The sequence below is a fragment of the Pristis pectinata genome, chromosome 1, assembly GCF_009764475.1.
Source record: "Pristis pectinata isolate sPriPec2 chromosome 1, sPriPec2.1.pri, whole genome shotgun sequence".
NCBI lineage: Eukaryota > Metazoa > Chordata > Chondrichthyes > Rhinopristiformes > Pristidae > Pristis > Pristis pectinata.
In genome coordinates, this window is record NC_067405.1 from 142,230,259 (window position 1) to 142,243,443 (window position 13,185).

The 13,185-nt window shown below is 42.0% G+C and overlaps 1 protein-coding gene across 5 annotated transcripts in view; it reads right to left on the minus strand.

Moving 5' to 3' along the window:
* The window catches only part of LOC127576987 (centrosomal protein of 128 kDa), a 372,768-nt gene that overhangs the window by 287,479 nt on the left and 72,104 nt on the right, over nt 1-13,185 (minus strand). For all 5 annotated transcript variants that reach the window (XM_052027856.1, XM_052027839.1, XM_052027847.1 and 2 more), the window contains exons 10-11: nt 8,645-8,719; nt 1,351-1,477 (exon numbers count right to left, since the gene is read on the minus strand). In XM_052027856.1, coding sequence (XP_051883816.1) covers nt 1,351-1,477; nt 8,645-8,719 — 202 coding nt within the window. The remainder of the gene's footprint in view (nt 1-1,350; nt 1,478-8,644; nt 8,720-13,185) is intronic.

Below are 13,185 nucleotides of genomic sequence, written 5' to 3' on the forward strand. Positions count from 1 at the left end.
TCAATGCTTTCAAGGTTCTTCACTAGCTGTAAAGCACACTGGAATGTCCTGAGGCTCAGAAAAGTCTGACGTAAAGGCAAGTTCTTTGCACTTCATGAGAATTCTGAACTTAAGAGGAATGAAATAATAACTCTGGAGAGGACAAAGTGAGGTAGCTTGACTGAAGTCAATTAGTAATGTAAGAAACTAAAACAAGATCTCTGCTAATAACTCTCAGAGCAAGACATAGACAAAGACCTGAAATTTGCTCAGTGGAGGTAACCATGAAATTAGGCATGGAATACGACCCAAATATCCTCTCACTCCAAGTAGAGCAAGCGTAACATAAGTCAGTATAAGCAATCAATAAATACAGAGCCCAGCCATAACACTTTTCCTTTGTGAAGATTCACGTTTCAACTCATTTCACTGTCAGACAAAGTAAGTTTCAGAAGATGCAATAAGGGAAGCATTTCTATTTTAATCTGGGTTTTGACATAAAAATGCACAAAAAGAAACATAAACTACAGAGCAGAGCTCAGGGAGGAAAAATTTATTTTTAAACACAAATTTCCGCATTAAATATCAGAATAGCTTTCTCCGAGTTGGAAAATGTGAAGAATACTAAAGCCTCCCCCCCGACCCAACCTCTTCCAGGAACCATCATCCCCATCCCCTAACAAGTGTAACTGAAGAGGTCTTGCACTTTGGAGTTGTCAGCATTTTATGTCCAGACTCTCTTTCTGGCAGAGAGTTTGATAACGGCTGGGAAAAAAAAAATCAGAAGTTCCAGGACATGCAACTCACTGCAGATATTCCACAAACATTTAACCCATGCCATTCTCCCTAGAGAGAGAGAGAGAGAGAGTGGATGCTAGCAGATTTGATAAAAATGGTAAAAATCATGAAGGAAATTTAAAGGGGACTTGAGGAGCAAGCTTACCACACAGAGGATGTGGAGCAAGCTGCCAGGGGAAGTGGTAGAGGTGGGTACAATTAAAACTTTTAAAAGACATTTGAACAGGTACATAGACAGAAAAGGTTGAGAGGGATATGGGCCAAACACAGGCAAGCGGGACTAGCTCAGGTAGGCAACTTGGTTGGCACAGACAAGTTAAACCAAAGAACCTGTTTCTGTACTGTATGACTCTATGACTCTGTCAAGTTTGGACCAGGATCTGCCATTCATCCTTCTGTGATTCATTTCCCTGCTAAAGGTGAGGGTATCTTCATACTTTTAAATTCAGAATTATAAGATGCTGTTTACCCATATTTGACTTACCCCTACTGAAAAACTGCAGTATACTGTGAGCTCTCTGGCACTTAAATTAATGAAGAAAGTTCCATGGACGACACTCTGTCATAACTCACCTGCTTGGATCAGTCTGTCATCCTCGTCTTTTTCACGATAACTTTTCTGCTGTGATTGCAAAATCCTGTGCTGCAAAGTTGCTCGTTCCTGTTCAGTCTTCAACAGTTGAGCGCGCAAATCATCTATCTAAATTCACAGATAAAACTCAGTGGATCAGTAGAGCATTACCATTTTTGCATTTCATATCTTTTCAACATGCAAGTGTTTTCTGTGTTAAATAGTAAACGTGCCTAGCAGTTAAATAGAAACTTGCCAGAAAAGTTTAATACCTTCAATAATAAATAACTTCAAAATAAAAAATTATCTGGTAGTCTTTCAGAAATGGTTCTGAATAGACTTGTCAGTACAAAAAGAGATAATGTCAGACAGCAAATCATGGTCCAAACAAGGGCATCGATCACTGAGATAACTTTCATGCAGCAAACACAGCTAGAAAATGCCGGAAATATTTAGCAAGCCAAGCAGCATCTGTGAAGAGAGAAAAAGAATTAATATTTCAGGTTAATTTCCAGCATCTGCAGTTTTTCATTTCAACGGCTGGAAATAAATGCATCCTAAAATAGAAGGAAACATTGCAGTTATTTGGTCGGTGAGACATAACTGAAAAATAAAGGTGATTTTAGATTAAAGCTTTCTGGCTATAGTGAGAAATTAAATTATCAAACTGCATCAAAAAAATAAACTGCTGGAGGAACTCGAGAAACAAAAGGACTGCAAATGCTGGAACCTAGATGAAAAACACGATGATGCTGGAGGAACTCAGCAGGTCAGGCAGCATCCGTGGAGAAAAGCAGGCGGTCAACATTTTGGGTCAGGACCCTTCTTCGGACTGAAGATAGGAAAAGGGGAAGCCCAATATATAGGAGAAAAAAGCAGAGCAGCGATAGGTGGACAAAAGAGGGGAGGCGGGGTGGGCACAGGGTGGTGATAGGTAGATGCAAGTAAGTGATAGTGATAGGCAGGTGCTGGGGAGGAGGGGAGAGCAGATCCATCCCCCATCCCCCAGTGTATTTTAGTGTTTTTCTACTGGAGGAACTCAATAGGTCAGGCAGGACCTATGGAGGGAAATGATCAGATTTATTGACCTGGAGTCTGACATTTGGACAATGCGATGCATCAGGGAAGAGGAAAATTACTGGGACCCTTTTTTTCTGGGAGGTAGTCATAACCTTTAAATTAAATGCTGCTGAACGGTTGGTCAAGGGAGACAAGAGGGAAAAAAAAATGACTGCTGGAGGAAGTCAGCGGATCAGGCAGCACCTGCAGAGGAAAATGGGCAGTCGGCATTTCAAGACCCTTCATCTGGACTGAATATCTGAAGTAAACAGAAAATACAGGAATATAAATGAGGTGGGGGCATTTTATTGGAGCTCCTTATTCTTTATAACTATTACTTCCTTTATATAGTACACAGTGCTGCAAAGCTTCTCAAAGCACTTCACTGGAGTGTTATTAAACAAAATTTGCCATCAAACCAATTAAGCAGAAATGAGCAGAGGCGAATAAATACCTTGGTCAAAGAGTGAGGTTTTAAGAAACATCTTAAGGCAAGGGAAGTTTAGGGAGAAAACTCCAGACCTTGGAACACGGAGAGCTGCTTCACCATTTGAGAGAGCCGTGGGATGGGGGAATGAAAATCCTGGATGACGCCAGAGGTCAGAGTAGAAGGGTGTAACTTCCAGGAAGCTGAAGCATTGGAAGTGACTTCAGAGCCACAAAAAGGCAAGACCATGGAAAGAAATGAAAACCAAGGTGTGAATCTGAAATTTGAGGTTGGGGCCTAGTGTACAAGGCGTGAGGTGAAAGGTTTGAGTTAGTTTATGGACAGTGCCTTGCTGCAATGGTGAGCTGACTTTTCACTGCACTGCTGACAGCTGTGAGCCAGTATTTTCTGCTTCAGATTATTTATAAAAGATAAAAGCAGGCCATTCAGCCCATTGAGAACACATTGCCCTTCACTTCCAGGCAAACAACCAGTCTTGAAGTTTACCTGCCTATTTCAGGTACTGGTGTACTTGAGTCTCCAAAACAGACTCTGGGGCTCACCAAAGTCACAAGGAGCTGACTTTACCACTGGCCATGCCAGATGCAAGCTTTAAGTCCAAAAAAATGGTGCACAACAACATTGCTTGGAAAATCCCATGTGCTTCAGAGCTGGCCATGTGATAGATCATAATTATTGGTAGAACGTAGTAGAGAGCTAGCTACATGATGTATGACATTTTCATTTCTAACTTTCCCTAGTTCTGATAAGAGTCCAATGGTGCAGAACATTAGCTCTGTTTCTCCCTCTACAGGAGCTGCCTTATCTGTGGAGTATATCCAACATTTTCTGTTATTATTTCAGTTTTCCATTATCTGGAGTTTTTTTTTTGCTTTTCAAATAAATACTCCACAATGATCTGCAAGGTCATAGGCTTCATCCTATGTGCCACTGTTAAACAAGTAGTGACCTTATAGAGGGGCATAGATGGGGTGAATGCGCACAGTCTTTTTCCCAGGGGAAAGGGAAATCAAAAACTAGAGGGCATAGGTTTAAGGTGAGGGGGGGAAAGATTTAAAAGGAACCTGAGGAGCAACTTCTTGACGCAGAGGGAGATGCGTGTGTGGAACGAGCTACCAGAGGAAGTAGTTGAGGCAGGTACAATAACAACATTTAAAATCAGAATCAGATTTATTATCACTGAGCTATATGATGTGAAGTACATCTGGACAGGTACATGGATAGGAAAGGTTGAGAGGAATATGGGCCAAACATGGGCAAATGGGACTAGTTTAGATGGCATCTTGGTTGGCATGGATGAGTCGGGCCGAAGGGCCTGTTTCCATGCTGTATGACTCTCTGAATGTGCACAAGGACACTTACCGACCAATGAAAGAGTGGCCTTGAGCTAAGCCTCTCTGTGGGATTACATAAAACTAAACAAACCAGAGTTTTTCTATACCAGTAAAGTCACTTGCCACTTGAAAGAACCAGCCTAAAAACTAGGAAGCTGCATGCACTTCTCAAAGTGACTGACCCTGACATCAAGGCAGCATTTGATTGCTCGTATTAAAATACCCTGGTAAACTGGTAAAATCACTGCAGCAGTTCCTCAGAGTAGTATCCTAGGCCCAGCTATATCCAACTGCTTCAATAATGGACTCCTTCCATCATAAGGTCAGAAGTGGGGATGTTTGCTGATGACTGCAAAGTTCAGTTCTTTTTGCAACTCCTCAGCAAATGAGCCATGACTCGGACAGCATTCAGGCTGATAAATGGCAACAAGAGAGAGTCTAACCACCTGTGCTTCACCTTCACTGAGAATACCATTTCTGAGTCAGCCACCATCAACATCCTGGGAGAGTCACTAATAACAAGGAATTCAACTGAATCACCAAATAAATACACGACTACAAGGGCAGTTCAGAGGCTAGCAATCCTGTGGCAAGTAACTCACCTCCTGATGCCTTTCTACAATCTAAAAGGCACAAGTCAGCAGCTTGATGAAATACTCTCAAGTTGCCTGGACGAGTGCAGCATCAACAGGAAACTCAAATAGCATCCAGGACGCCGGAGTGTGGCGACATATTGCAAGCTGCTCTCTACAGATCTACTCATTACCTTTACTATACTCGTTCTACACTCTTAAATTTAAACTCTATGTCACTATCACTAATAATGTTCTTTTAAATCTTCTTACAAGGCTGGTGACCTGTACTACCTCAATGCACTCTGTACTGACTCAATGTAACTGCACTGTGTAATGAATTGACCTGTACGATCGGTTTGTAAGACAAGTTTTTCACTGTACCTCGGTACCATTGACAATAATAAACCAATACCAAAAATGCAGCCTGAGACGCATCCCATCAACCATCCTAAATATTCATTCCCTCCACCACCAGCACACAGTAAGCTGGAGTGTGTACTATTTACAAAATGCACGGCAGTTATTCATCCAAGCTACTCTAACAGCACCTCACAGCTTCTACCACCATGAAGGACAAGGGCAGCAAGTGCACCACCTCCTGCAGGTTCCCCTCCAAGCCACGCATCACCCTGACTTATACTGCCAATCCTTCATCGTCACCGGGCCTAGCTCATGGAACTCCCCAACAAATAGCACTGAAGGAATGCAGCGGATTAAGATAAGATTTCTTTATGAGTCACATGTACATCAAAACACACAGTGAAATGCACCTTTGCATAGAGTGTTCTGGGGCATCCTGCGAGTGTCGCCACGCTTCCGGCGCCAACATAGCAGGCCCACAACTTCCTAACCTGTACGTCTTTGGAATGTGGGAGGAAACCGGAGCACCCGGAGGAAACCCACGCAGACACGGGGAGAACGTACAAACTCCTTACAGACTGCGGCGGGAATTGAACCTGGGTCGCTGGCGCTGTAATAGCGTTACGCTGACCGCTACACTACCGTGCCTGGCCCTACACTACTGTGCCTGCCCAGGTTGCTCACCGCCACCTTCTCAGAGGAAAGTAGGGACAGAAAATAAATGCTGCAACAATCTACCAGAGGAACTCTGCAGACTGAGCAGCATCTGAGGGGGGGGATGGAATTTTTGAGGTTTCGGATCGAAACCCTGCATCCAGACTGAGAGTGGAGAGGGGAGATGGCCAGTATAAAGAGGAGAGGGGATGTGGAAAGACAGAAGCCCAAGGTGATTGGTGGACCAAGGAGGGGTGAAGGATGACGGGCAGGTTGCACCAGGTCAGAAAGGGGAGGGGGGGTGGGGGGGGGGGGGTTTGAATGCCAGTTTTGCCAATGATACCCTGATCCTGAAAATTAAATTTTTTAAATATTATTAATCGGGAGAAAATCACTTTTCAATAATCCCCTATTCAGCTCTTCCCTCCAAAGTACATGTCAATAGAGATTTATGTGAAAATTAGCTTTGATAGTTGTCGTTCCCAATCCCAGTCAACAGGTGGCCAAACCTTTGCAGCAGAATATTTGTCAAGCAAATTTATGCACATCATTCACTGGCTAAAGTCACTGCACTTCAGCTCACAGATCTGTTGCAACACCAGGCATACACAGAATCCAGAAGTAAAAGGGAAAATGGAGAGGGCTCACAGGAAAAGCCAAAACTGTTACTGTAGAGAGTACTTTAAGATACAAGATGAACTTCTCCAGCAACACAGTGGACCTGGAATCCATTGTAACAAGAACAGACACCTGATTTTTAATGGGTACACAGTAAACCTTGAAGAATGTCACCATAACTGCAAAAATTCTAGACAATCAAGATAGAGGTCATGAGCTCAATGCGACAATGACTGAAATAAAATTCAATTAATCCAGTAACGTTGAGTACAGTAACAGATTTTATTGATGCCATGGAGCAGTCCTTCTGTCAGCAACATCAGACACCACAGCTAATTTGTGCAACAGCTATTAACTGCAAAACAATGTTGTTTGAAGCTCAATGTTCATCTTTTCTGAAAACTTTCTTTTAAAATGATGCTAAAAGATCAAACTGGACTATAGGTAAACAGGGCCTCAGTTTAACTTTTCATCTGAAAGGTGTCCTCTCCAACAGAGTAGCATTATACAGAGCTGTCAGCATAGACAGCATACTGTGGATGCAAGTCCTGTGGGGAAACTCAGGCCACGACCTTTTGATATCCGGAGGTTCAGAACGAGCGATAGACAGGGAGGTGGGTGGGGGATGGGGAAAAGGATCTGCTTTAATGGTTATGAGTCGTCAGCTAGGTCCACCTTTGATGAATTTTGAAATTTTCTCTATCCCCAAGATGGTTGATTTTGTATTTTGGCAATGTTATAAGCCTTTCCTTATGAGCAAATACAACCTCTAACTTTCCAATTTCAGGTAAACCTTACCTCCTATGTTTCCCCCTCTTCTCCCCCCCCCCCGCCCCCGCCCCTTTTCCAATCCTCCTATAGCACATTTTTGTTTCCTTTCCCATACACTCCCTACAGCCCCCCACCACCCATTTTTGTCCCCCTCCCCTTCACGGCTCCATCTACCTACTGCCCACACATTTCACTAACCGGATCCCCTCCCCCATCTGGTTCTGCCTGCCCTGCATCACTCCTAAATAGTTCCCATTATCACTTTCTTTACTTATCAACCAGCATTGGTTGCCTTTGTGCCCCTGTATATCACCCACCAGCCTCTTGTCTTTACTTTCACCCTCCCCTTCTCCCAGTTGGCTCCATCTACCCTTTTTTTCACCTTGCCTATTTCTACCTATTACCCACCTGCCTCTGTCTCCCAAATCCACCCCTTCCCCCACCCCACCTAGCTCCACCTGCCAGTCAACCCCACACCCTTCCTCAGTCCACCTATCACCTACCGGTCCATCCCTCTCCCTCTCCTCTTTTTATTTGAGTCATAGAACAAAACAGCACAGATGGAGGCCCTTCAGCCCAACCAGTCCATGCTGACCACGGTGCCCTTCCATCTAGTCCTAATTTCCTGCGTTCGGCCCATATCCCTCCAAGCCCCACTCCTTCATGTATCTATCCAAGAGTTTCTTAAATAATGTTATTGTACCTGCCTCAAACATTTCCTCTGAGAGTTCGTTCCATATACTCACCACCCTCTACGTGAAAAAGTTACCCCTCAGGTCCCTTTTAAATCTTTCCCCTCTCACCCTAAACCTATGCCCCCCAGTTTTGGACTCCCCTACTCTTGGGAAAAGACTGCTACCAATCACCTTATCTATGTCTCTCATAATTATAAACATTTCTATAAGGTTGCCCCTCATTCTCCTGCATTCCAAGGAATACAGACCTAGCCTGGCCAACCTCTCCCTATAACTCAGGCCTCCTGGTCCTGGCAACATCCTCATAAATTTTTTCTGCACTCTTTCCAGTTTAACCACATCTTTCCTATAACAGGGTGACCACAACTGCACACAGTACTCCAAGTGCGGCCTCACCAATGACTTATACGACTGCAACATAAAATTGGCCATTGGCCTATTTATTTTATTGGCCACCTTCCCTCTCCACCCTTAGTCCTGATGCAGGGGTTTAACCTGAAATGTCAACAATTCCTCTCCCAACAGATGCTGCTCAATGCATTGAGTTCCTCCAGCAGATTGTTGTCAGCTGTAATATGTTGGTTTAAGCACCAGCCTAATATTGAACAATTCCTGAAGTGTTGCATGGAGATGATTAACAGCCAAACAATATCTCTCCAATTTGTAAATTATAGCCAGAGTTTAAGAGAGGCTGCACGATGCATACAGCACCTGAGAATAAACTAAAATAAAAGAGAATTTCTTCTCAGTCATCACTTAATTAGGAACTGAGCATCACGCACCTGACTGACAAGCGTTTCCCGACTTCCTTCTGATTGGTCCAACCTTCGTCGTGTGCGGCTGAGCTCTTGCTCAATCTTAAACAGTACAAAAAGAAAGATGAGTGTTCAAGATGTAATTACTACGCTGCAAACACTACTCCATGTTGCTCACAGGCGATCGAGGATGTGAACCCGACCACTGCCCTCATTGGAAAATTCCAGGTAATTGTCCTGAGGTTAGACCACAGATTTAATAGGAATTGTGTATTTCGGACTACAGATAAGACATCAGTTTCTTTTGTCTTTCAAAGCAGTTGCCTAGCAGAATGCTCAGACGGAATAGAGAACAATCAACCCCTGACAAGATGTCCAGTGGGTTTTCAAAGATCGGTTCTTAAGACACAGGTGATACCATGAGGTCACAGCTGCTCACCACAGACGCCCCATCTTCTTACAGTGCAGTGTCAATGGACATTATAAAACATTGAAGTTTTAATCTAAATACCAGTTGTTATGGTTGTAGAGAGTTAATCTACAGCCGAAAAGCTCCGCTAAGCCACTTCAGAGGGCATTAATTGTCAACCAATTAATGAACTAAAATCCTATTCATGCATGATGGAAATCAGTGTAATGTGCTTCTGTACTGCCAGTGATAAATTTAAGGGGAACCCAACATGATCCTTTCCCTGCAGATACGGATTTGAATGAATAATTCAGCTAAGGGTCTCCCTCGTTTATTGGCTGGGAAGGGCGAGATGAATTGAGTTTAAGTAGCTTCAACACACTTATGTGCAAATGATAAAGCTATACCAGATGAACCATTAAATCACTAATGTACAATAGAGTCATAGAGCAAGGAAACGGGCCCTTTGGCCCAACTCATCTCTACTGACCAACATTCCCATCTAAACTAGTCCATTTCCCCATGCTTGGCCCATATCCCTCTAAACCTTTCCTATCCATACAGCTATCCACATGTCTTATAAATGTCATTATTGTACCTGCCTGAACTACTTTCTCTGGCAGTTCATTCCACGTACCCACCACCCTCTGCGTGAAGAAGTTGCCCCTCAGGTCCCTTTTAAATCTCTCCCCTCTCACCGTAAACCTATGCCCTCTAGTTTTTGCTTCCCTCTTTTTGGGCAAAAGACTGTGCGCATTCTCCCTACCTATGCCCCTCACGATTCTTTACATCTCTATAAGATCACCCCTCAGTCTCCTACACTGCAAGGAATAAAGTCCTAGCCTGCCCAACCTCTCCCTATAACTCAGGCCTTCAAGTCCTGGCAACATTCTCATAAATCTTCTCTGCACTCTTTCCAGCTTAATGACATTCTTCCTAAAACAGGATGACCAAAACTGCACACAGTGCTCCAAGTGTGGCCTCACCAATATCTTGTACAACTGCAGCATAACGCTACAACTCTTATACTCAATGCCCTCACTGATGAAGGCCAGCATGCCAAACACCTTCTTCACCATTATGTCTTCCTCTGACACCACTTTCCGCAAACCATGTACCTGTACTCCTAGGTCTCTCTGTTCCACAACACTCCCCAGGGCACTATCGTTCACTGTACAAGTCCTACCCTGATTTGACTTTCCAAAATGCAAAACCTCACACTTATCTAGATTGAACATCATTTGCGAATCCTTGGCCCACTTAAGATCCCCCTGTAAATTTTGATAACTTTCTTCACTGTCTTCACATTTTGCACCACCAAATGCAAAATGTCAGTGGTAAAGTAAGGCGGTTCCCTTGAGCTAGAAGCCAAGCTGTGGTGCTCTAGGAACTTTCCTGGCTAGGAAGTAGGCAATGGTCACTCTGTTCCATTCCTCTACACTCATCCCATTCCAACCCTTAACCGCACCACATATCACAATTTTCATGAAGGATTTGCCCTTTTCAAAGTTTTTGTCCTGTGCTATTTTTGTTGACACATTCTGATTTTCTCATAGAATAACTTTACCTGAGCAACTGGGTCAATTCTCACTTGCTGTCAATGCAATAAAGACTATAGCAGCTTTAGGCAGGGACAGATGCCAGGTTAATGGTGGAAATACAAAAGTTGCTCTCAGAGACATACCATCTTGCTGTCAGCTTCACAGAGACAATACCTTGCAATCAGATTTACCTCTGAATCATATGAAGTTACTGTTTCTGCACCAAGACATTCGCTACAGAAAGTGGAAGGCTAGTCCAACCAGTCCAGGTGTGCTTTTAACAAGGTGATGTGTTCATTATTTCCAGTCAACTGGCATTCCATGTATTAGCCATTAAAAGTGCAGGATTTTATTCCTTCAGGTTTAGAGTTGCAGGCAACCCCTGTGTTACTGGGGGGGGGGGGGGGGTGCAGGGGGGTTCCATTCCTAGAAAATAGGCAGTATCACGATTTTCCATAACACAAAATTGCATTATCTGTGCAAACATCAAGAAAAGCAAAAAGCGAGAAAAGCCAGCTGAAACAAAATAAATTGTGTTGATTTATTTTGTTCCCCACATAAATTCTGCGAGAATGAATTTTAGTCCCTATCTCAAAATTTTGGGTAGTGATTTCTGAATTCTGTAAGGGCGAATTTCTGTAACCCGAGTGGCCATAACGCAGGGGCTGCCTGCATTTTTTAAAAAAGTTTTTCAATTACTTTCCCTCATCTCTTTTCTCCAATATTTTGTTTCCTATTTCTGATTCTGAGCCTTATCTAGATGTGAATTCACCCATTTTAATTTACACTGCCTTCTTAGTATTTATACTATTAATTCTTTCAATAATTTGATTGGCTTGCCCCATTCATTTGGGTCCCAGATGTTCAGTTTTCAATGTTGATGTTATCAGCTTATTTTTTCAATAACTTGCCATTTAAAAACCTCAATGTGCTGGGAATTGTCTAATTAACGGTAGACTTTTATATTCACTCCTACAGCAAATTATGGACCAATGAGTTCTATTTGACTATGATTTTAAAATTCAGTTGAAACAACTGCCATAATAAAGATAATCCCTCCAGTGATTTTACATTATTGCTGTTTGTTCATTTGTGAAAGAGAAGCAGCACAGTATCACCACTTTAATATTCTACATACATTTACACATTGAGGAAGCTTAATAACTTCAAAGATCCATTAGCACAAAAAAACATTTTATTTAAGCACAATACCAGAATACATTTTCCCCTAGTAATTCTGCAATTGTGATCTAATTGCCTGTATTTGAAAAGAACCCATTCTTTATAATCTATATATAAATGATGCATATGTGCCCAAGAACAGTAATTATATCAGAGATTGCAACTTGTACAATATGTTCTTTAGAATTTCAGAATTACATTAGAATTGTAGAATTACTGGATGAATCATGAGTGACTCATAACTAAATGACAATACATTTATATTGCACCCATTACAAAAACTACAGGTGATCTCAAAAGTTCCCACGTTGATCCTAAATTTACAGCAATTTGAGTTTTAGAAACTCTGTCACTGCTTAACATGTAACAGAGAGAAGATTAACAGGTGGGTAATATTTCCAACTTGACATCACTGTGAAAGCAACACAGAACTGTGTTGCACGTGACCAGTCCTGAGAAGAGATGCTAGTTCAGCTGTGTCTGAAAAATGTACTTTCCTTTGTAAATTGCACAAGCCCATTTAATATTTTTAGACCGAGATTAATAAATCAAGCATCAATTAAAGTATAATTGACTGTAGGATAAGTTCCAGTATCATAAATTTTCAATGAGAGGTTGCTGAGTTTGTGCACAAGATGTTAGGCATTCTTTAATAGCGTAATGAACCTCTAAGGGCAGTCAACGGATCTAACAAGACTACACAAAACTGCATCTGTGGGAGGAAAGGAATTGTCAATGTTTCGGGTCAAATCACTGCATCAGGACTGAGAGTGGAGAGGCTTAATACATCTTCAATGTGTGCCAGACACTCTTTGATACAATTTAAGGTGGTTCACAGGACCCATATGTCGAAGGACAAGTTAGCCCGTTTTTATCACCATATAAATCCTATATGTGGTGGATGTAATTCGAAGGTGGCTTCCCTGACACATATGTTTTGGTCCTGTCCTCTTTTGGAAAAATATTGGAAAGACATTTTTAATATTATTTCAACTGTATTGAATACTGATTTACAACCTCACCCAATCACTGCAATTTTTGGGCTACCAATGATGGAATCTGGCCACTTATCTGCTGCTGCTTGTCATATGATTGCCTTTGTTACATTAATGACCAAGCGATCCATTTTGTTTAAATGGAAGGATTCAATACCTCCCACTACTTTTCAATAGTTTTCTCAAACTATATCATGTTTAAACTTAGAAAAAAATTAGGAGTGGCACTGTTGATTCTTCGCTTAAATTTGCGGAAGTTTGGAGTCCATTCATTCAATATGATATAGATCCCTTTTCAATAATCTTTGAACTTAGAGGAGCGGAGTTGATGACATAATAATGCTCTTTGTTCATTGAGAAATATCAGTCCAGTTTTTTTTTCTTCTGAAATTTATTTCTAATTTGTTTCATTTTATTACTTATAATTTTTTTTTCAATTTG